This window comes from Caretta caretta, chromosome 11 (assembly GCF_965140235.1).
Source record: "Caretta caretta isolate rCarCar2 chromosome 11, rCarCar1.hap1, whole genome shotgun sequence".
NCBI classification, from domain to species: Eukaryota; Metazoa; Chordata; order Testudines; family Cheloniidae; genus Caretta; species Caretta caretta.
In genome coordinates, this window is record NC_134216.1 from 64,491,562 (window position 1) to 64,515,719 (window position 24,158).

Below are 24,158 nucleotides of genomic sequence, written 5' to 3' on the forward strand. Positions count from 1 at the left end.
TTGCTGCTCTAGATCTGACCCAGATTAGTAGAGACAGAGGCCCAGATCGTCAAAGGAACTCGTGCACCTAACTCTCACTAATTGCCATCTTGTCTATTCCCCTGTCTAAAAGGTTTACCGGCTAGTTCATAGGCTCAATGAGGGAAATCTGAGCTTTTAATCACAGAGAATACCTGGGTAGGAAAAGGATCACTGTAATGAAGAAGCGTCTCTGAGAGAGATTTGATAGGCCACAGAAGCAGAAATAAACGAGAAGCACAAGTGCCAGGCCAAAGCTTTAAGCACAACTGAAAAGCTGAAAAAAGGAGGGTGTTTTTTAATGTTTCTCATGTGCCACTGAACAATAGTTACCCAACAAAATCATGAAACAACAGCAACCGAAACAGCACAATGGACATCTAACATCTAACATCAGTTAGCACTTCACAGCATCAGCCCTCTGATGTTTCATTCAGACATGAAGTTGCTGTGGGATCTGGGACTTTTTGTGGGAAATCATGCAGTTCCCAGAGAGCGGACTTGGCATCGCCCTGGCCTGTTCTTCTTTTCATGCCTTGTAGGGAGAAATGCGCTGCCGTTCCTGGTAAATTTCAAATCTACTCCAAACAGATCATTGCTTCGTTAGTTATCTCAGTCTTTTCGGCTCAATTGACACTCAGATGAAATTTAAACTATTTTCACCCATTTCCCCCAAATTCAGTCATTTAAAAAACATTTCCGTGTTTTACAGCACACTCTGGTACTTCTCAATAGTTAGGATGGAAGCCCTCCCTCCCCCCCGCCTCATGTAGACATGTGGGGATGTGAATGGCAGCATACTGCACCTTCCACCCCACCCCAAGCGGTCCAGCTTACACAGCAGCACCACAAAAATGGCCTTTTTGCTGCCATCTTCACCCCTGGGCCGTGGTGTGAGTTTTTCTCACAAGGGAGGAATTCAGTGCATTTCCTGGGCTTCCCCCTCTGCCGTTGCCCTTGTTATGGCCGAGCAGAAGGCAGAAAGAGTGAAATCTTTCTAAGAGTCAAGACTGTGGCACGGACGGCAGCACTAGCCTACCACGATGGGAGCCATTGCATTTCCATTTAGGGGCTCTCTCATGAGTTCCCCCTACCTAGGCCAACATGGCGAGGCAAGCAGCAGCTCCTTAACTGTTCTGTCCGATTGTTATACCATGTCCATTACCACATCTGAGCTCAACTGCGTCTTCTCCACTTTACATAGCAGCTCCGCATGAGGGGAAGCAATGAAAAATTGCCTGGACAGCAGAAGCATGTCAGAGGGGTGCACTTAGAGGGGCTGTGGAGAGACGTGGTGTAGGCAGCTGCCAGACTGTGTATCCGATCCCCCCTGTAGCAGAAATCCACTGCTTGGAAATCCATGGAAGAATGGAGTGGGATTGTGTGCCAGCAGAAGAATTTGATCTCCGCATAAGGATCTTTGGACCAAAGTTGGCCAACAGGAAGTAAGTATCTGGCAAAGATCTTGACGTGTTTAATAAAAGTGCTTTTGACACAGTACTGAAGCTGGCTGAAGTAGTTCAGGTCTCTATTCATCCAATCACGGCTTCTTTTGATGTTTAATGGAGATTCAGAGGGCACAAACCCATTCGCTGTCCAACATCAAAGTCTTTCAGAGATCGACATACAGCAGGAGACATTCCTCCACTACAGGGCACTAATTATATTTAAATTTTCTGGTGCTCTTTTTAGCATTATTTCAGTTACCCGGAAGGTTTTCAAATGATTTCATATTCAGTTAGTATTGCCACTTAATTCCCAAATCACTGCAGAGCTCAGTGCATGCAGTAGGGGCTGTCTCATTAGAGAATTTAGGTCGCATAGTACATGAGGTTTTGGTTTGGATGTTTCCATAAAACAAACTAAAGCAATAGTATAAATAATCAAACGTAAGTAGCATCTCAGTTTAAAAACATGATTTGAAACATTCCGCTTTGAGATCAAAGTTCACAAGGTACTGGATGGAAACCCTTAAGTTTTTCCCAGCCCTGTGATTCACAGCGAAGACATTTTGGAGTCCAGAGAATCCCTTCACATGCATATACTGTAAACCTTCTGATTTCCACCTTTCAGGTCTACAAATGGAGGAGTCACCTTTCACATGCCTTCAGAAGAGCATTTGCATAAACCAGCTAAGATGTGTTTGCTGTGCAGAGTTTTAAGTGTAATGCAGGTAGTGTAAGCATATAAAGAATGACTGTGTCTCAACAGAATGTTTTATCGTGTATAAAGCCTCTGGCTAAAAATTCACTTTTTTGTGCCTTTGCCATTTGTGGCTGTCATAAAAATAAAGGGAAGGGTAACCACCTTTCTTTATATAGTACTATAAAATCCCTCCTGACCAGAGGCAAAACCCTTTCATCTGTAAAGGGTTAAGAAGCTAAGATAACCTCGCTGGCACCTGACCAAAATGACCAATGGGGAGACAAGATACTTTCAAAGCTGGAGCAGGGAAACAAAGGGTCTGTCTGTGTGATGCTTTTGCCAGGAACAGATCAGGAACGCAGTCTCAGAACTTCTGTTAGTTAGTAATCTAGCTAGAAATGCATTAGATTTCCTTTTGTTTAATGGCTGGTAAAATAAGCTGTGCTGGGTGGAATGTATATTCCTGTTTTTGTTTCTTTTTGTAACTTAAGGTTTTGCCTAGAGGGATTCTCTATGTTTTGAATCTGATTACCCTGTAAGGTATTTACCATCCTGATTTTACAGAGGTGATTCTTTTACCTTTTCTTTAATTAAATTCTTCTTTTAAGAACCTGATTGCTTTTTCATTGTTCTTAAGATCCAAGGGTTTGGGTTTGTGTTGACCTGTACAAATTGGTGAGGATTTTTATTAAGCCTTCCCCAGGAAAGGGGGTGTAGGGCTTGGGGGGATATTTTGGAGGAAGACATCTCCAAGTGGTCTCTTTTCCTGTTCTTTGTTTAACACGTTTGGTGGTGGCAGCATAGGGTTCAAGGACAAGGCAAAGTTTGTACCTTGGGGAAGTTTTTAACCTAAGCTGGTAAAAATAAGCTTACGGGGTCTTTCATGCAGATCCCCACATCTGTACCCTAGAGTTCAGAGTGGGGAGGGAACCTTGACAGTGGCATAGAAACCATTTTGCGTAGTCAGCAGCATTATGTAGGTCTGGAGTCCTTGTAAATTGAGCTTCATCATTGACCAAGATCTTCACCGAGATTGGCTCAAGGCAGTATACAGATACTAGTAGCTGTTGGCATCATAAGAGGATTCAACTCGTTTTATATTGGACATCCCCATGGATGTCCATGACTGTTCACAGAGCCTCCTCCATTTCTACCCTGTTCCGCTCAGGGTCTGTGCTACTACCCCGCGGTCTAAGTGATTCCTTGAGCGATATATCATCCACCTGCTCCTCTTCATTTTCATTGGCCTCTTCACGAACCCAGTGGTGCACACAGTCCTGTTCAGTGTTGCTCCTAACGTACCCAGGCAAATTCATGTGTGCCTCATTTTGCCTACTGGCATTTCTGCAGACTTTGCTGGAAATCAGAACCACGCGAGAGCTGGCCACCATCTGAGACTGGCTGCTAGTGCTGTGGGTCATGTTGGTTAGGACGGAGCCATATCTGTAATTGCCACATGGAGTCGTCCTTTTCCAGTCAATAGCCAGGTTCCATCTAGTCCAAGTCTTCTTGATTTCAGTCTGAACCTACCAGAGGGAAAAACAAAATCAATCAACAGATCTAAGGCATAAATTGTAAGGGGAAGGAGTCAAAAGCTAAAGGAAACCTTTAACCATCTTCCCTTTAAAGCACAATCTTGAAAATTCACATGATATGAAGCCCCTCCAGCTGTGTAAAATCAGGTTAAAAAATCACATATTAACCCTTAAGAAAAATCCCAAATGCCCAATCAAATGTCATCACCTATCAGCCAGATTCTAATTAACTTTCTCAAGTTGTACAGTTCCTTTCTCCAGTCCTACTGTAATCATAGATTCAGATGATAAAGCCAGAAGGGACCATTAGAGTAAAGTGTTGCTGAAGTAAGAGCATCAGAATCTGGCCCTGTGTCACTAATGTCACCTTGACTGAAAGACCTTTTTAAACATTGCATTTACATTTCATCGTGCATGTCATTTCACTCCATTGGTACAATGAATATTACTAGTCAGTTTCTGACCAAGGTGCAAATAATACAGGGGCCTGTTCAAATCTAGACAAAAATTGTTTCCATTTTGTTTATTTTATAATTCATAACAATTTAGGGAACCAACTGCCTGACCCTATCCCTTTAAGAGTTGCTCAGTAGCTGTAGGGACAAACTGCTAACTCGCAACTACCCTCTTATTACATTCTGTACAAAATATCCCTTTCTGTCACGCAGTGATTTTTGGTTAGGAGCCTCATCCAATCCGGGCTTTCAACTTACCTCTCCATTGCAGTAACAATAGATGATGGAGACGAAGAAACCCTAAAGGATAAGGAAGCATAAATTATTAAGGGATAATTGCCATGTGAAGAAGCATGTCAAATGTAAGTCTCCTTCCAGCTAAATTTTAGCATGTCTAACTTATGTTAAACATATTAATGAAGTTTATCATTTCTCAAAGTCTTCTAAGTTCTTTCCATGTTATTTTAGCTACACCCAGCAGAGTTTTATCTGTTATCACAATCCCTGGAGAAAGAAGACAAGGAGATGGAAGCTAGATACTCTCTCTAGTACAACTGGCTGGAAAATGGAAATCCCTTCCCATGAAATATTTCACATTCCTGGGGGGAAAAAATTGGTGCCAAATGAGGACAGAAAGTAAAAAAATGTGAAATGTTTTGTGAGAAGAAACTTCCAGAAAAATTCCCTTTCAGGAGAACTAAAATGGAATGTTTCCACTGGCCAGAATCCTGCCTGCAGAGAGAATGTGAAACTGACAAGAGTCAGAAAGTGAAATTAACAAGACCTTTGCACAGGGCAGCTGGAAAACCATCACTTCAGTTTTCCTGAGAGAAAATATTTTTTTTTTTTTTGCAAAATTGATATTTTCCTACAGAAAATTTTGATTTTTGTGAAAATGGCATTTTGTGTTGGAAAATTATTCCAACCAATCAGCTCTGCTCTCTATCTTCAGATTCGTGTCTGCAATGTCTGCTTTCACTGTTATTTCTTGAACCTACATAATCTTGTGGTTATTTACACCCAGTTGTCATAGTAACTGAATGCATATAGTAGAAAAGTAAATTAAACTCGGAATCTTCATCCTAACTAGGAAACAAAAAGACATCTATTTTATCACAAAAGCTAATAATACGCCAGCAGAGAAAACACACTCCAGATATAGTCATCACAACCCTTCCATGGTAAATAGCACACAGGAGCAGGAGTACTGTTGTGTTTTCTCTAGTGTGGAACGAGCCCCCAGCTGCTCCTAGGTTTAGGAACTCAATGACCAACCTTGTCAGAGCTCTGTAAAAATGTGATTTGCCTTTGGCGTCAGAATTACACTGTTACGTAGTGTCAAGGGTCTGCAGAAAACCAGAGAGAAGGGGTAAGGGATGAGAAGGACAGAGAACAAAACGGATAATATATCTCGCACCTGGAAAGAGTTGAAGAAGAGCTCACAGTGCATTCGGATCTGCCATCCCAGCCCGGTGAAAGTGTGCGGTAGGCACACAAAGACAATATAATGCACCCCGAAGACCAGAATCAGAACCAAGGTGGACTTTGCTAACTTCCTGTAAGACCGTTACAAAAAAATACAAGAATGAGTGGATTGCAGTGAGGAGATCATGTAGACTCATTAAGATTACATCTAACATAAATTTGTTGACTTTTCAACCTCCTACAGAGTAATGACTTCCTATTTTGTTTTTAGCTAATCATTTTCCAGCATAAAAAGTCCCAGTGGCAATGTGGGATAATTACATTTCCTCAATCCAGCATAAAACATAGAGTCCCACTTGATTGTGTCCCCAAAATGTACCCCAACAAGGGTGATTTGTACTGCAGCCGTCACTCCCTCAGCAGGTACTTGCTACGTGAATTAGCACTGTGGTACACAAGTACTTTTCTATTACATTGGACCCGTGAGAGCTTTTACACTTCATCTTGAAAAAGCAAAAGCTCTCTTTTCTTGTGTGAAATGCTGAAAAGCTCAAGAGCCTGGGGAAGGTTCAGTTAAAAAGGAAATGGGCATTTCCAAGAAAACCCTACAAATTAAGGGCTCTACTGTGGCTTGCAGCAAAAACCCTCCAATAGGGTGTGGCTTGTAGCTGCAACACCTCAGTGAGAGATCTGTGAAGCATTGGAGCTCCAAGAGGTCCAGTGGAAGTGTGCCTGCTGCTACATCCCTTGCACGGCTGGCTAGCTCCACTGCTCAGTGTGGTGGAGGCTGGGAGCATGGGCTCACAACCTCCCCATCGCACCCTGTCTACTTTTGCACCCCAGGACACACCTGAAGGGATCAGTTTCAAACTGTTCCAGAAAATGGCAGAGGTGCTCCCCTGGTTAGGACCGCCCTTTCAATACAGCTTTGCAACTTCAGTGTGTCACTACCGAGCCCGCTGCTCGGGTAAGTGTGACAGCCACGAGTGTTTTTCCCATTGGCAGGTGGTGTAATCTTTCTTTTCTCATGCAGGTCTTTGCACATTCATCTACGCTTTTGTCACCTTAGGAATAGTTTATTGTAATTCACTCTACGGGAGGCTACACACAGCAATCAACTGGAAACTGAAGCTAGTGCAGTATGTGGCCAACCACTTGTTAAGCAGAGCGCCGTGGAGAGAATACATTACACCAGTGCTCCAGAGTCTGAACTGACTGCCTATTTGGTTCCAGCTGGAGCTTTAATTATATTAAAATTTGCATTTCTTTTGCTGTTTGGACTTTTGCAGGAGCCATGAAACAGAAGCAGAGATCTCTAGGGTCAAGCTGGGTTAGCCCTATAAGACATTCAGTGCTGACGGATTTCTACAACTCTGTCACCTTTTGGAACCATAAACTGTAACTCATTGGCATATATATGCTTTACCTGTAAATAATTCTCTCATTCCTTTTCTTAGTTAACAAATCCTTAGTTAGTTTATTACAGGATTGGCTACAAGTGTTGTCTGTGGTGTGAGATCTAGGTACAAATTGACCTAGGGTAAGTGACTGGTCTGTGGGGACTGGAAGCAACCTGAATCTTTTGTGGTCTTTGGTTTTATGTGTGGCAGCCAACTATCACTGAGTCCAGCTTGCCTGGCTGGCAAGATAGCGTGGAATGCCTGAGGGGACTGTCTGTGACTCCATGGTAAGACTGGTATGGTGCTTCAGGAATTCACATTTGTTACTGGGTTGGTGAAATCTAATTTTTGACAGTCTGCCCTGAGATTGACACTCACAGTTGTGAACCACTCCAAACAGTGTGACAGTCCTTCATTGGTTTGGGAGCTGGTTAACTGAGACACCACCTTTCACCTTGAAGAGATGCTGGACCTTGCTTGAGTTAAAGGTATACATCTGCTGGCAGGACATTCTCCAAGTTGGGTGCTCAGTTTGGAATGCACTCCCTCTCCTTGATTCGCCACCCCCAGAATTGTTAACCTGCAAGACCCATCTGTTTTCTCAGGAGTTTGGTAGATCAATGGGTTGACTTGGGTCCCAAGTGGTGGTGGTGGTTATAAGAGTAAGAGGGGATTTTTGAGAGTACCCCTCTATAAGAGTTCTGTAAGCATTTGTGTGTGTGTGTGATTTTTTTTAACGATATTTCATTATGGTTAGGTGTGCTAGGGTTGTAGCCTCTGCTGGATAGATCTAGATTAATGAATAAATTAGGGCTGTCGATTAATCGCAGTTAACTCACGCGATTAACTCAAAAAAATTAACTGCAATTAAAAAAATTAATCGTGATTGCACGATTAAACAATAGAATACCAATTGAAATGCATTAAATATTTTGGATGTTTTTCTACATTTTCAAATGTATTGATTTCCATTACAACCCAGAATACAAAGTGTACAGTGCTCACTTTATATTTTTGATTACAAATATTTGCACTGTAAAAATGATAAACAAGAGTATTTTTCAATTCACCTCATACAATAGTGTAGTGCAGGGAAAACGGGCTCAGAGGTGATTCCAGCACATCAGGTGACAGTCCCAAAGGGGATCCCTGTGACCGAACCCATCACAGCCAGTTACAACAGTGCCATGCGAACGCTTGTTCTCACTTTCAGGTGACATTGTAAACAAGACGTGGGCAGCATTATCTCCTGCAAATTGTCACCAAACTTGTTTGTCTGAGCAATTGGCTGAAGTAGAACTGAGTGGACTTGTAGGTTCTAAAGTTTTACATTTGTTTTATTTTTGAATGCAGTTATTTTTTTGTACATAATTCTACATTTGTAAGTTCAACTTTTGTTATTAAGAGATTGCACTACAGTATTTGTATTAGGTGAATTATACTATTTCTTTTGTTTTTTACAGTGCAAGTATTTGTAATCAAATATAACTATAAAGTGAGCACTGTACACTTTGTACTCTGTGTTGTAATTGAAATCAATATATTTGAAAATGTAGAAAACATCCAAAAATATTTTAAATAAATGGGATTCTATTATTGTTTAACAGTGCAATTAATCGCTTGACAGCCCTAGAATAAATGAATGAATATTTTTCAGAAATGCCCACAGGAAAGCTGAACTTGCATGCCCACACAGTCTGGAAGATGAATTTACAAAACCAGGATATTTCAGATGAATGTAGCAAAACAATCCATCAACCCCGAAATTTCTCAGAAGCTATGCTTCAAAGGCTGCTTCACCTTTTATTGAGACTTGTAGGTGATTCATACCGTTTAAAGCATCTCTTTTAGCCAGAAAAATCTTGACTATGCTGTTAAACAAAATCCAGCCCAGGGATTTACCTGTATTGTTTCCTTGTGTCATACCCAACAGCATTTGTCTCCCATATTTTGGTTGCCAGAACCCGTACGGTGTTCAGGAACAGAATGAAGTTCAGCTGTAAAATGCAGAGCGGTATTACAGGGGGTTTGAAGGTTGGTTGAAAAGAATGTAATCAGGAGCATAGGCACAAAAACAATGAAGAACATTTTGCCACATAGGAAAACTGCAGAAAGGATAAAATATATCTTTCTGATCACTGGTCCAGGACATTGCTTGGAAAAGTTACTGGTTCTGAAGTTCCTAGCCCTGGCTAGCTGTGAGATATCACATCACTTGGTTATCATGGATGGGCCAGATTTTCAGCTCCATTGAAGTCAACCATGCCAAATTAAACCACTTCAGTTCTGACATGGGTTAAGTTAGATATTGATGAGGTGTTAATTATGGGATCCCATGCTTTCCATTACTAAAAGCTTTAGGGCCAGATTCATTGGCCTGGAGGCTACTCCAGAGGTGCAAAGTGGACTGGCTACCTGGGTCAGGGGAGGGAGGAATCCTTGGGTGGCAGAGAGATGATATAAACACTCCTATGTCAACCCTTCTTTGATTTAGTGTAGGGGGGATAGCCTGGCAAAAGGGACTGTGGCTATGATGGTCTTTTGGGGCCACAGGCACCAGGTTTAAGTCATGCTGGGGACAAGGACCAATGCCCATTGACCACATGATCAGGGAGTTGCAAAGATGGCTTAATATCACCTTAGTCCATCACCAACCTGTGCACTTCCCCTGAGCACAGTTCAGCCAGTTCGGTGACTCTGGGCCTAACTCCAGCTGTGCTCAATATAGCAGCAGCTCAAACCACATCAGGATTTGAGTAGAAACAAAAGTCAGCTCGGTATAAAGTGTGGGTTTTTTTTTTTATTGTTTTTAAGGGCTGATGTCCTCAATCTGGCCAGGATTACTGGAGTTGGCAGTACCAGCTCTGTGAAATTGGACAAATCCCAGCTTCCCAAAGCTATATGGCATTTCTTTCCAGCCCCGGGGGTTTGGGAGATATTGCACCTTAAAACAGGTTCCGCTGAACTGGCGGAGATCTTTTCGGCATTGCTTGAGTGCTGGGCATAGTAAGCCCTAGTCTTCACAGCAGTGTAATTTTTTTATGCATCACAGATAGCCCTGTTATCACAGTTTATTTTGCATTGTTTCCCTTGTACCTACTGCCAGTGTTACTTGTGTACACGCAGGGCTTTCATTTGCAAACCACCCCTTTCAAGTGCAGCTTTGGCAAGACTTCTGTGGTGTAATTTAGAAATCCTGAATACACCTGCTGCCTTTATTAGGCATAGAAAGCATTTTCTATTCCATGCACCAAAGTGCCTATTATTGCATCAGCTAAGCCCTCCCGCAGAATTGGATGCTGATTGTGAACAAACAAACAATCAAATGGTCTCATAGTGTCAGTTGAAAATCTAGTGAGTACGCTGCCAGGGGATCATACGCTATGCTGCCAAAAGGATGAAACTGAGAGTATAATGGGTCTTTTGTATCACTAACTGGAATCCCACGCTGTCACAACAGCATATTGCCAGTGGAAACAGTTGCAGTGAAAAAGGTTTGGGGTCCCTTAAGGAGAACTTTCATCCACATGAATCAAACAGAAATTTGTTAGGAAACTTTCAAATCTGAGCTACCTGTCAGACCCCTTCTCCCCAAAGCCCATCTAGTCAATTGGAGCATTTTCCCATTCACTTCAGCGGCTTTGGACCAGGCCTTTATTGCCACTGTGACCTCTGAAATAAGGGCAGAACATCTGGGATCTGGAGGCAAACTGGTCTTGGTGAAAGGCTTTTGAATTCCTTGTTCCTATAGGTCCTCAGAGGCTAAGTTTAGGACATCAATTCACACAGGGCCTGAGCCTGATTCTCCTGCTGTTTAAATCAGAAGTAATTCCATTGAAATTGTTGGCACGAGACCAGTGGCATGAGAGAAGAATCAGGTCAAGAACTGGACAGCATCATATATGAACACAGACAGTTCATTCACATATTACTGAGGCTGTAAAAACAGGGCTTGAAGAAAGGACGCTCTCCCTGCATTAAGCATGGCCATTTCCATTACACAAATTACTGCCACTTTCACCTTGAAACATAGTGAAAGGTCCCAATTGACACCAAAAGAATGGATTGACTGCACTCAAAATATGGCACCGAAGTGGAGTATACTGACAGAGAGCACCTATGTCACTGTTTTCTGGCAATTCCTTATTTCTACAGCAATTCTAAATAGCACATAGTTAGAACAGTACGCAGGGGCCTCTCGTGCCACTGCTCATAAAGATACCAAGGGATGTGACGCATCCTCCGGCAACAGAATTTTTCAAATTAAGATTTCATGTTTTTCTAGCAGATAGTGCAAGCAGAGCTATTGGACGTGAAGCAGGAATTAATTCTTTGACATTCGATGGCCTGTGATTGCAGGTGGTCAGATTAAATCATCAGAATGATCCCTAAAAATCTGTGACTAACTGACCTGATTCCAATCTCATTTACACAAGTTCTGTGCGGCTGTATATCATTGGGCATGGCTCTCCTTTACACTTAAGACCCTTTTACACCATTATATTAATGTAAAGGAGAATTTACATCCACTTCACGTTGCCAAAGAGAGGAAGAGGGGCCACAGTGTAAACACAAATCAGGTTCCATTGTCTTAGTGGAGTTACTCCTCTTTTACACCTATGTAAGTTAGCCCACAAACAGCCCCAAAATCTTCACTAACCAAAGAAAAGGTGACTTCGTCGTTTTTTTGAAACCTTTCATTTTGATGTTACTCTTTTTGGTTTCCTGGGTGTGTGCCTTTAAAAAGGATGTGCTTTGTCTCAATTTGTTTTCATTTCTCTCAGCCCGTTTTTATGCTGGTTTGTTTGTTACTTGGCTTTCCTGAAATATTTCCAGGTTCATTTGAAAACAAACCAGTGCATCAGATATAATGTCCGGTCATAGAACTGGGTGGCTTTTGTACTCAGAGAGCAAACAGCAGTGCAAACTGTCACTCTTGGGCTTGAAGAAAAACCCCGTGTTCTGTTCTAGAGACAAAAGAAACAGCTAGCTTGCGATCGGAGTGTTTGATAATAAAATTTGTTCCGTAAAATAGGATGGGGGCACCAGTAATGTTGTTATTTCTATGTATTACAGTAGTGCTTAGTGGCCCCAATTGAGACTGGCACCCCATTGTGCTAGGTCCTTTACAAATACTGAGAGTATGTCTACACTACACAGTGCAGGTAGGCATGCCTATGCTAGCTTTAATCTAGCTAGCGGATCTAAAAACCCGCAGTGAAGATGTGGTGGCATAGACCCTTCCATTGGCTGTACAAGCTGCCTGGAATCCTGGGTTGGTAGTGGGGTCTGGGTCCCCACAGTTTCACTGCTAGTTTGGCATGAGAGTAGCTTGCTAAATGCAGGACCAGCATATACCATTCCCCAGACAATTCTCTCAGTGCAGCTAGTCCTCACCTTTCAAACCTCGTCCACTCTCCTGAGGTCTCAGTCCCACAGTTTTGTGATGCTGGCAATCAAGTTGAAACTGCCATGCTCATTTTCATTTGGGAAGCAAGCTGGCTTGGAATCCAGATCTCCTGTTCCAACCTGTCATAACACTTCATTTACTACAAATGTGTTTTGAGCCCAGTAAGAGTGATAGCTCTGGAAACTCACCAAAGTGTCATTTTGATTATAATAAAAAAGCTTGGTGTCAAGTGCAGAAGCGGCTAATAACTAGGGGCCATGTCTAATACCTAGACTCTGAGTTAAGCACATTTCAATGAGCCATCTAAAAGCCTTAAATCAGAGATGAGTCTGAAAAGTAGATTTTAATGTCTGGACAAATTTGATCATTTATTACAACACCGCTCCTAAGACAAGAGACTCTGGCAAGAGCTACAGCCATTACTAGTGAATTTTTATGAGGCCGAGGCAGCAGAAATTAAGTGTGTCTAGAAACAAAGGAGGATATAAATGTAAATATAACAGAAGAAGAAAACGCTCTCCAAAGATTTTTTTTTTCTGCTTCTCCTGAAGCAAACAAAATTAACTGTGTAAGGATGCATGTGTCCTGGTTACAGAAGCACCTTTGACAGGTTAGGTTGATGCATGATGAAAATTCAGTATGCAGCAGCCCTTTAAAAAAAATCCCATTTTTATGTGTTTTTAAGGTGTCACATCAGGCTCTGCACAGTGTACAGATGAGCTCAGCAGAGGTGCTGCAGTGAAAGCTACGCTGGTATAAATAAGAAAGGGCAATTGGCTGAGTGTTCTCTGGCCTCATGGCTTTGGAATTCAATCCCAACTCAGTGGTCTGAAACAGACCAAATCTGATCAGTTGACATGATCAGAAAGTGAGAACCATGTCATGAAAATAGCACAGTGTTATTTGTTCTGCTGGTTTAGAAAAGGAACAATTATTGGGTTATTCCAAATTTTTTCTTTAACATTTTTATAGAAAAGTTTTCATTTGGGACTTTTTTTATTTTTCCTTTCTCCGCCCCCCCCCCCCCCCCGCCCTTCCCATGTTGCCAACAGGAAGAATGATAAATCAAATCTCAAAAACTTAAATACCCCCCCCCCCCAATATTTTTGTTTTCTATGTTTGTTCAAAACACCAGGACCGTTTGGGAGAAAAAAAGGTCAAGAAATTTGTCAATTTCCTAAAAAGGCCATTTTTGACACTGCCCTCGCCCCCGTCTCCCCCCCCACACCAAAAATTGTCCAACCAGCTCTACTACTGATCCTCACGGCATGCTGCAAAGTTAAGCTTTGGTGGGGAAAGGGTATTTATGCTTTTAATATGCTGGGGTTGCTGATGGTGGGTTATATTGGATCGCCCTGCTGTGCTTTAGCTATTTTGGGGAATATTTTTAAATTATTTTTAAGTTATGCCAGGGGAGTGTACAGCTACATTCTGTTTAAATATAATATTTATTTTATGGGCCAGATTAATTAGTAGGATAATGGAGACACAATTCTTGGTTTCCCTATGCATTGGCAAATGCCAGTCTTTTTAATTCTGTATTTGAATAAATTGTTCCAGTTATAATCATCAGGTATTTTCATGTGTGTCAAAAATTGGGCCATACACAGAGCATGAATGAGATTTATGACGTACTGATTTTACATAAATACAGACATGAGATTAATCATGAGATGCATGAAACTTGGCAGGTCCAGCTGCCGTATTATTATTATGTTTATTATTTGTGTGCCAAGTTACGGTAACAAAGATAGTACCCAGTGCAGTACTTGGGTTGTGCAATGCTGCCCAGGACTTGGGCCATTGTGGATACAAGCACTATAATTCTAAAAGCAAAAGTATGGACTCATTAGCATTATCCCCTCTGAAGAATCTACCTTCATATCAAACTCCCAGTAGTTTCAATGAGGGTTTCGCACATGGAAGAGCCGCATGATTCGGCTCCTGGAGTCACACATCACTTTCCTATCTTCCTTGCCCTACTCTGTGCTTTTCAGCCATTCCCTTTAGCATAAAATGTTACAGGGCTAAAATTCAAGATGAGAATATGGGCATGGGGATTGAAACTGCAAAGAAGATCTTTCGTTTCCCATATACTTTTGAAAATGGAACTCACGTGATTTTGAAAAGGGAACCCTTGGCCTACACTTGAATATGATCATTTTTATCAGCTATCATAAACAAAGTGTTCTCAGTCTGGAATTTTAAAAAAAGAAGCCATTACAGCTTTTGCCCTAAACTTTCCCCTTGAGGTTCAAAAACCAAAAGTTGGATTAACTTTATTTTTAAATTGCTTTTCATTGTCACCCGTTTTTACACTTCTGGATGGGACCAATAAAGAAAGTGATTAAATCCTGACGCAAAGGCTGTTCTTATGTTATTCCTGGCCTGGACAGGAAGCACTGGAAATTCCATGAGAACATCTGTTTTCGGGCAAGTTCCAGCCAATTTTATAGACTCAAGAGATTTCAATAATTAGGAAAAGGATCTGAAATTTGGAGCATTTATCTGAACAGAGTCTAACTGCTGACTCTTCATTCATCCATCACTAGGGAAAGCTTCACCTTGATCAACTTCATTTCTTGAGTCACTTTTTCTGATCGATCCCAAGAGTTAGTTGAGAGACTAAGGTAACTTGCTCCTCATTCCACCCTCCCCATCCCCACTCTCACTTCAGAACCTGTGTCGTTTACAGCAAAGCCAGAGAGTTTAAAAAAAAAATCAGACAACCAATAAACTATTTACGCTACATCGCATGTATAAAACCTACCCCAATGGCTGCTAATATCGGTGCTTGGTAAATCCATTTGATAGCGCCGGCACTGAGCTCCCAGCATCTGTGATATCAACAAATACCTAGAGTTAAACTAATGACAACAGCAATAAACAATCAAAGGTGGGTTTTTTTTTTTTTTTTTTTTTAGTTTTGTTTTTTCCCCATTGGCTAGAATGGGTCATGCTCACTTTGGAGGCGTGTAGACGAATGGGCCACCGATTTAGGTCAGCCAAAAGAAACAGTCAGCGCTAGGCTATCAGTCTACGAAAAGACCAACAAAACCAGCCACATCATCACCCTCAAAACAATGACACTCCCCCCATCCCCCACTGGGACTAACTGCCTTCATTGTTGGCACTCGCAGAGTGAAAGGACAAGGAGACTGGAAGCTCTAGTCAAGAGCTGATCCCGCTGGGGCACAGTTGAGACCCTCTGAGAAGACAAGGTGGGTAACTTCCACTGCTGCAGGAGTGGTTGCACAGACGGCATCATTCGCCTGCGCTGTCAAGACAGCAGCTTTCATGACCGTTGACTGGAGACATGGGTTTTAACCAGGAAAAGCATGTCAGCCATAAGTTCAAGCTTCAGAATGGGGTCAAAAAATGCGTTTGGCTGATAGATAAATGACGGAGAGTGGAAGCGAAAACAAGACTGATCAATACAACCCAAATGGCCCATATTAGACAAACATGCAGGGCTTTGATGACTAATGATGAGGGTACAGGGAATCAGAGTTTGTCTCTATAAAAACATAAGCCAAAATGATGTGATCCTTTACCTCCTGCTGCATGTTTTCATTATATAAACGTAGGTATTACAGCTGTTTAGCTACTCTAAAGCAATGTAAATACTTCATCACACATGCTACAGTTGGGTCAGCTGTAGCTGTAATCATGTTAACGATAGAGGCCATGACACTACTTGCTAAATGCAGATACCATTGGTTTTACAGGAATAACATGTCAGTTTAGGGATAAGTTTTTTCCTGCCGGGGCGTGCTTAAGCACACCCATTTGCCCATTGACTTCAATGGGTCCCTGGTATGACTAAGTGCTCTCCAGGCTGAGTTAGGTTCACACAGTTAGCCTGTGGTTAGTAAATAATGCATATGAATTGCAAAGTTCTGGTGCATCCATTTACAAGTAGTCATGAGCCTGGAGTGGCAAGTCTTAAGCAACCTCAGGCCTTGTTTTAGGGATATTTTATGAGCGCATTTCCTGCTGAATGGGCGTATGTGTTGTCTGAACATGACAATAATTTTCTGTCTTACTCTATATGAGACTCTTAGCTATTCAGGCTTGTCAACAGCGCCTTCTGCTCTCTAAAGGACTTATTTTCTTCCTGTTGTTGACAAAATAATGTCTGCAATTTCATACCGACACAGACATGAAAGAACGTCAACCGATTGTCATGCTGGACACTGTGTTTCAGCCCTGTAGAAAACGTAATGTTTTAGTATGAATTTACATTGCATATAAAGGGTCAAATGCTAACCAAACACACCCAAAATGCATCATTTGTGGTGTTTGCATGGTTATTTTTCAGCTGGAATAACAGACTTCTTAATTGACTTCTTAATTCAGCTGGAATAACAGACTTCTTAATCCGAGTGTGTGTTTGCTGAGTGAGTATCCGAGTGTGTGTTTGCTGGGAGCACAGTTTGAAAGCCTGAGCGAGTGCCTGATTGGGTGGTAGCCTGCAGGGGGTGGGTATTGGGGGTGTCTGTTTGTTTGTTTCAGGGAAGCCTGGCTGTTTAAAAATAGCCAGAGCTCCGCGAACCAGTTGAGCGGCGGCGGACCAGCTGAGCAGCGGGGAACAGCAGAGCAGCAAACAGCAGGAGTTTGCCTGGGAGTTCACCTGGGGTGAGCCCAGTGAGGCTTACATCTTGCCAGCTTCTCTGAGGAAGCTCATAGTAGGAAGGTGATATGGAGGGGGGGCGTTCAGCTATTGTGACCTGCACTGGATGTGCCATGTTTGTCTTTCTTCCACAGGACAGAAGTGACTTTGTCTGTACAAAGTGCAAGCTAGTATCCATATTGGAAGAGAAGATTGAAGGTCTGGAGCAACAGATATCGACCCTGCGTTGCATACGAGAATCTGAGGATTTCCTGGACAAAAGTCAGGATATGCTTCTACGGGCACAAAGCTCTAAAGATTTAGAGCACGTTGCACAGCGGAGCCAAGAGGCCAGTGAAGAAGCTTGGCAACATGTGACCTCCAGAAGAAGAAGGGGGAATGTCCGGATACCAGCAACGCAGACACAGGTAAGTAACCGTTTTCATGTTCTCTCCACAGGTACCATTGTGGAGAGTGGACCAGATGATACGTCTGAGGGGAGAAAGCAGAAGGAGACTCCGCTGGTTGGAAGGCATGAGATGCGCTGTCCTAAGGTTGGGGGTTCCACGACCACCACTCCCAAGAGAAGGAGGCGGGTGGTGGTGGTCGGGGACTCTCTCCTCAGGGGGACTGAGTCATCTATCTGCCGCCCTGACCGGGAAAACAGAGAAGTCTACTGCTTGCCAGGGGCTAAGATTCGCGATGTGACGGAGAGACTGCCGAGACTCATCAAGCCCTCGGATCGCTACCCCTTCCTGCTTCTCCACGTGGGCACCAATGATACTGCCAAGAATGACCTTGAGCGGATCACTGCGGACTACGTGGCTCTGGGAAGAAGGATAAAGGAGTTTGAGGCCCAAGTGGTGTTCTTGTCCATCCTCCCCGTGGAAGGAAAAGGCCGGGGTAGGGACCGTCGAATCATGGAAGTCAACAAATGGCTACGCAGGTGGTGTCAGAGAGAAGGCTTTGGATTCTTTGCCCATGGGATGGTGTTACATGAACGAGGAGTGCTGGGCAGAGACGGGCTCCACCTAACGAAGAGAGGGAAGAGCATCTTTGCGAGCAGGCTGGCTAACCTAGTGAGGAGGGCTTTAAACTAGGTTCACCGGGGGAAGGAGACCAAAGCCCTGAGGTAAGTGGGCAAGCAGGATACCGGGAGGAAGCACAGGCAGGAACGTCTGTGAGGGGAGGGCTCCTGCCTCATACTGAGAATGAGGGGCAATCAGCAGGTTATCTCAAGTGCCTATATACAAATGCACAAAGCCTTGGAAACAAACAGGGAGAACTGGAGGTCCTGGTGAAGGCAAGGAATTATGACGTGATTGGAAAAACAGAGACTTGGTGGGATAACTCACATGACTGGAGTACTGTCATGGATGGTTATAAACTGTTCAGGAAGGACAGGCAGGGCAGAAAAGGTGGGGGAGTACCACTGTATGTAAGGGAGCAGTATGACTGCTCAGAGCTCCGGTATGAAACTGCAGAAAAACCTGAGTGTCTCTGGATTAAGTTTAGAAGTGTGAGCAACAAGAGTGATGTAGTGGTGGGAGTCTGCTATAGACCACCGGACCAGGGGGATGAGGTGGATGAGGCTTTCTTCCGGCAACTCGCAGAAGCTACTAGATCGCACACCCTGGTTCTCATGGGCAACTTCAATCACCCTGATATCTGCTGGGAGAGCACTACAGCGGTGCACAGACAATCCAGGAAGTTTTTGGAAAATGTAGGGGACAATTTCCTGGTGCAAGTGCTGGAGGAGCCAACTAGGGGGAGAGCTTTTCTTGACCTGCTGCTCACAAACCGGGAAGAATTAGTAGGGGAAGCAAAAGTGGATGGGAACGTGGGAGGCAGTGACCATGAGTTGGTCAAGTTCAGGATCCTGACACAGGGAAGAAAGGTAAGCAGCAGAATACGGACGCTGGACTTCAGGAAAGCAGACTTTGACTCCCTCAGGGAACTGATGGGTAGGATCCCCTGGGGGAATAACATGAGGGGGAAAGGAGTCCAGGAGAGCTGGCTGTATTTCAGAGAATCCCTATTGAGGTTACAGGGACAAACCATTCCGATGTGTCGAAAGAATAGTAAATATGGCAGGCGACCAGCTTGGCTTAACAGTGAAATCCTTGCGGATCTTAAACATAAAAAAGAAGCTTACAAGATGTGGAAGATTGGACAAATGACCAGGGAAGAGTATAAAAATGTTGCTCGGGCATGCAGGAGTGAAATCAGGAAGGCCAAATCCCACCTGGAGTTGCAGCTAGCAAGAGATGTTAAGAGTAACAAGAAGGGTTTCTTCAGGTATGTTCGCAACAAGAAGAAAGCCAAGGAAAGTGTGGGCCCCTTACTGAATGAGGGAGGCAACCTAGTGACAGAGGATGTGGAAAAAGCTAATGTACTCAATGCTTTTTTTGCCTCTGTCTTCACGAACAAGGTCAGCTCCCAGAGTGCTGCGCTGGGCAACATACCATGGGGAGTAGGTGGCCAGCCCTCTGTGGAGAAAGAGGTGGTTAGGGACTATTTAGAAAAGCTAGATGAGCACAAGTCCATGGGGCCAGATGCGCTGCATCCGAGAGTGCTAAAGGAGTTGGCGGCTGTGATGGCAGAGCCATTGGCCATTATCTTTGAAAACTCATAGCGATCGGGGGAAGTCCCGGACGACTGGAAAAAGGCTAATGTAGTGCCCACCTTTAAAAAAGGGAAGAAGGAGGATCCTGGGAACTACAGGCCAGTCAGCCTCACCTCAGTCCCTGGAAAAATCATGGAGCAGGTCCTCAAGGAATCAATCCTGAAGCACTTACACGAGAGGAAAGTGATCAGGAACAGTCAGCATGGATTCACCAAGGGAAGGTCATGCCTGACTAATCTAATCACCTTCTATGATGAGATTACTGGTTCTGTGGATGAAGGGAAAGCAGTGGATGTATTGTTTCTTGACTTTAGCAAAGCTTTTGACACGGTCTCCCACAGTATTCTTGTCAGCAAGTTAAAGAAGTATGGGCTGGATGAATGCACTATAAGATGGGTAGAAAGTTGGCTAGATTGTCGGGCTCAATGAGTAGTGATCAATGGCTCCATGTCTGGATGGCAGTCAGTATCAAGTGGAGTGCCCCAAGGGTCGGTTCTGGGGCTGGTTTTGTTCAATATCTCCATAAATGATCTGGAGGATGGTGTGGATTGCACTCTCAGCAAATTTGCGGATGATACTAAACTAGGAGGAGTGGTAGATATGGTGGCAGGCAGGGATAGGATACAGAGGGACCTAGACAAATTGGAGGATTGGGCCAAAAGAAATCTGATGAGGTTCAACAAGGATAAGTGCAGGGTCCTGCACTTAGGACGGAAGAATCCAATGCACTGCTACAGACTAGGGACCGAATGGCTAGGCAGCAGTTCTGCGGAAAAGGACCTACGGGTGACAGTGGATGAGAAGCTGGATATGAGTCAACAGTGTGCCCTTGTTGCCAAGAAGGCCAATGGTATTTTGGGATGTATAAGTAGGGGCATAGCCAGCAGATCAAGGGACGTGATTGTTCCCCTCTATTCGACATTGGTGAGGCCTCATCTGGAGTACTGTGTCCAGTTTTGGGCCCCACACTACAGGAAGGATGTGGAGAAATTGGAGAGAGTCCAGCGAAGAGCAACAAAAATGATTAGGGGTCTGGAACACATGACTTATGAGGAGAGGCTGAGGGAACTGGGATTGTTTAGTCTGCAGAAGAGAAGAATGAGGGGGGATTTGATAGCTGCTTTCAACTACCTGAGAGGTGGTTCCAAAGAGGATGGTTCTAGACTATTCTCAGTGGTAGAAGAGGACAGAACAAGGAGTAATGGTCTCAAGTTGCAGTGGGGGAGGTTTAGGTTGGATATTAGGAGAAACTTCTTCACTAGGAAGGTGGTGAAACACTGGAATGCGTTACCTAGGAAGGTGGTAGAATCTCCTTCCTTAGAAGTTTTTAAGGTCAGGCTTGACAAAGCCCTGGCTGGGATGATTTAATTGGGGATTGGTCCTGCTTTGAGCAGAGGGTTGGACTAGATGACCTCCTGAGGTCCCTTCCAACCCTGATATTCTATGATTCTATGACAGTGGCTAGCACAGCTGAAATGCCTTTGAATGCTCATCAGAGTGCCACTCCATCAGTAATTACATTGTCTATCTGATGCCCATGGTTGTCATATCGGAGCACCTCAGAATAATGCATTTTTCCTCAAAACAGCTCACTGAGGCAGGGAAGTGCTATTATCCACGTTTCCTGGATGGTGAACTGAAGCCCCAAAGAGACTGACTGTTCCACAGTCACACAGAACATCAATAGCAAAGCAGGGACTTGAACCCAGGTCTCCCCACTTCTTGGGTAGGGGCCTCACCCTTGGAGCAGAGCTTCAACTAGTGTCAATCTGTGTTGAACCACTGACTTCAATGGAGTAATGCTGATTTGCATCACCTGCTGTTCAGCCCATACATCGGTGATCAGCTTGCAAAATAGATATTTGATAAGAATAGGATTTTCAATTAAAAAAAAGCCAGAAGAGTGGGACCTGGCTGGAGGCTATTTGCTGTTCATAGTGGGGGTTTATACACCAGTAGTGTTCCTTCTAAATGCCTGTATGTACACAGCTTACGTGGACTACATTATATTCTTTAATCGATTGTTTCTTTCGGTACCGAATGTAGCTCTCTTGAAAGGCGTCCGACTGATAGCCCTAGAGACTGAAGTCACCGACTGCACAGTATAAGTGACAGCCTTCTGCTAGTGGAAGCTGGTTCCTTTTGAGTGCTGTTGAATGAGCTCTGTGAAGCCAGTCGCTGGTCTCCATCCAATTTCAAGTTGGCAGATGCCCATATCACAAAAACCACCTGAGCAATCAACATCTTCACTGGAAGACTCAGCAGCGAGGTCAAGAACTGACTTACCCATCGGCGTGGGGGAGCTCCCTCAGTTCAGAGTTTAATCATGGTGATGTGACAAGGCAAGGATCCTTGAACTGCAACAGCCCAAACCACCCCAGTTTGATAAAGGCCTTTCAGTCTCTGGGGCTGTCAATCTGGCAATTAAGCATGTTGCAGAATAGGTTATGTTCTGATGGCAAATTTGTGGAATATCCATGAATGGCAAGAAATCAGGCAAGAATATATGGCATGTAACAGACAAACAGCGCTGCTGTTTTTATTAATAAGATATTGTACTTGATTTCTTCTGGCCACTTACTCCACCGGGAAAGTATGTTTATTTTACAAAGGAAGCAAAGGCTGTTTGAATTTAGACAAACTAAAAAAAAAAAAAAAATCAATACACAGATTTAAAGACCAGAAGGGACCATTATGATCTAGTCTGACCTCCTGCATTACATAGCCCAGAAAATTTCACGCAGTGAGTTCTGCATCAAGACCATAAATTCTATTCAAATTACAGGACATCTTTTAGAAGTACATCCAGGCCCAGCTCCTAAAAAGTAGTTAGGGACCTAATTCCCTTTTAAATCAATGGGAGTTAGGTACCTAAATACCTTTAAGGATCTGGGCTCCAGTCTTGATTTAATGAATTAAAGTGATGGAGAATCAACCTCATCCTTAAATTGTTCCAATGGCTAATTACCCTCACTTAAAAATTTGCACCTTATTTTTAGTCTGAATTTTGAGGGTGATTTTCTCCTTTCTGACAGACAGACAGACGTAGAGGGAATGTGCACACAAGCCACAGTGATAGGTGCCAATAGTTTTGATTTTCCGTACATTTAGGATGAGTGGATATACTTTGTTACACTAAGCTATACTACGTGACGGGAAAGAAATGTATAATATTGTACTGTTAATTAGAGCTGGGTGATAAATGGTTTTCCCATCCAAGGAAAACTTTTGAGATTTTGAATTTTTTTCCCATCCTGACTCAGAATGAAAAGTCAAAATCTTGAAAATGTTTGCTAACCAACAATCACAAAATCAACCATTCAATCAGTTTGAATCCATCAAATAGTTCAGTTTCAAAAAAGTTCTTTTTTAAAATTGTAACTCTTTTTAAAACTACACTAAGCTTAACTTTTGAAACAAAGTAATTTTGAACTAAAACCTGGAATATTTCTTTTAAAAAATATCAAAACGGGTCATTGTGACAACTCTGAATTTTTTTCAAAACAAGACATTTGTCAAAACCGTTCCTGTGAACTGTTTTGGTTTAGATGAATCAGCATTTTCTGCTGAAAAGCCATTTTCTTGACAAAAATTCCATCCTGCTCTTCCATTAGCACAGTGTAATGCTCTCCATTTCCTACCAATGGACTTCACTGATGATGATTTTTCAATATAAGAAATAGCTGGAAGACTCCAAACTGGAAGAGAATAACACAAGGCCCAATCAAGTTGGCCGTTTTTCAAAGAGATATTATTAAGGGAACAAGAGTAAACTATCCCACTGCGTAGGAAAGATAGGAAGTATGGCAAGTGACCACTCTTGCTTAACCAGGAGATCTTCAATGATCTGAAACTCAAAAAAGAGTCCTATAAAAAGTGGAAACTATGTCAAATTACAAAGGATGAATATAAACAAACAATTCAAGCATGTAGGGACAAAATTAGAAAGGCCAAAGCACAAAATGAGATCAAACTAGCTAGAGACATAAAAGGGTAACAAGAATACATTCTTCAAATATATTAGAAGCAAGCGGAAGACCAAAGAAAGAGTAGGCCCATTACTCAATGGGGGGTGGGGGGAAGAGACAATAAAAGAAAATGTGGAAATGGCAGAAGTACTAAATGACTTTTTGTTTCAGTTTTCACCAAAAAGGTTAGTAGCGATTGGACATCTAACATAATGAATGCCAGTGAAAATTAGATAGGCTTTAAAGCTAAAATAGGGAAAGAACAAATTAAAAATGACTTAGACAAGTTAGATATCTTCAAGTCAGCAAGGCCTGATGAAATACATCTTAGAATACTCAAGGAGCTGACTGAGGAGATCTCGGAGCCATTTCATGACTATCTTCAAAAACTCATGGAAGATTGGAGAGATTCCAGAGGATTGGAAGAGGGCAAATATAGTGTCAATCTATAAAAAGGGGAATAAAGACAACCTGAGAAATTTCAGGCCCATCAGCTTAACTTCAGTACCCAGAAAGATAGTGGCTCAAATAATCAAGCAATCAAGTTGCAAACACCCAGAAGAT

At 42.9% G+C, this 24,158-nt stretch overlaps 1 protein-coding gene across 3 annotated transcripts in view; it reads right to left on the minus strand.

Annotated features, from left to right (window-relative positions):
- Nucleotides 1-296: 296 nt before the first annotated feature.
- The window catches only part of PTH2R (parathyroid hormone 2 receptor), a 101,459-nt gene continuing 77,597 nt past the window's right edge, over nucleotides 297-24,158 (minus strand). For all 3 annotated transcript variants that reach the window (XM_048869919.2, XM_048869918.2, XM_048869920.2), the window contains 5 exons: nucleotides 15,159-15,225; nucleotides 8,881-8,975; nucleotides 5,571-5,709; nucleotides 4,412-4,453; nucleotides 297-3,689 (listed from right to left, as the gene is read on the minus strand). In XM_048869919.2, the coding sequence (XP_048725876.2) occupies nucleotides 3,294-3,689; nucleotides 4,412-4,453; nucleotides 5,571-5,709; nucleotides 8,881-8,975; nucleotides 15,159-15,225 (739 nt within the window). In that variant the 3' untranslated portion in view covers nucleotides 297-3,293. The remainder of the gene's footprint in view (nucleotides 3,690-4,411; nucleotides 4,454-5,570; nucleotides 5,710-8,880; nucleotides 8,976-15,158; nucleotides 15,226-24,158) is intronic.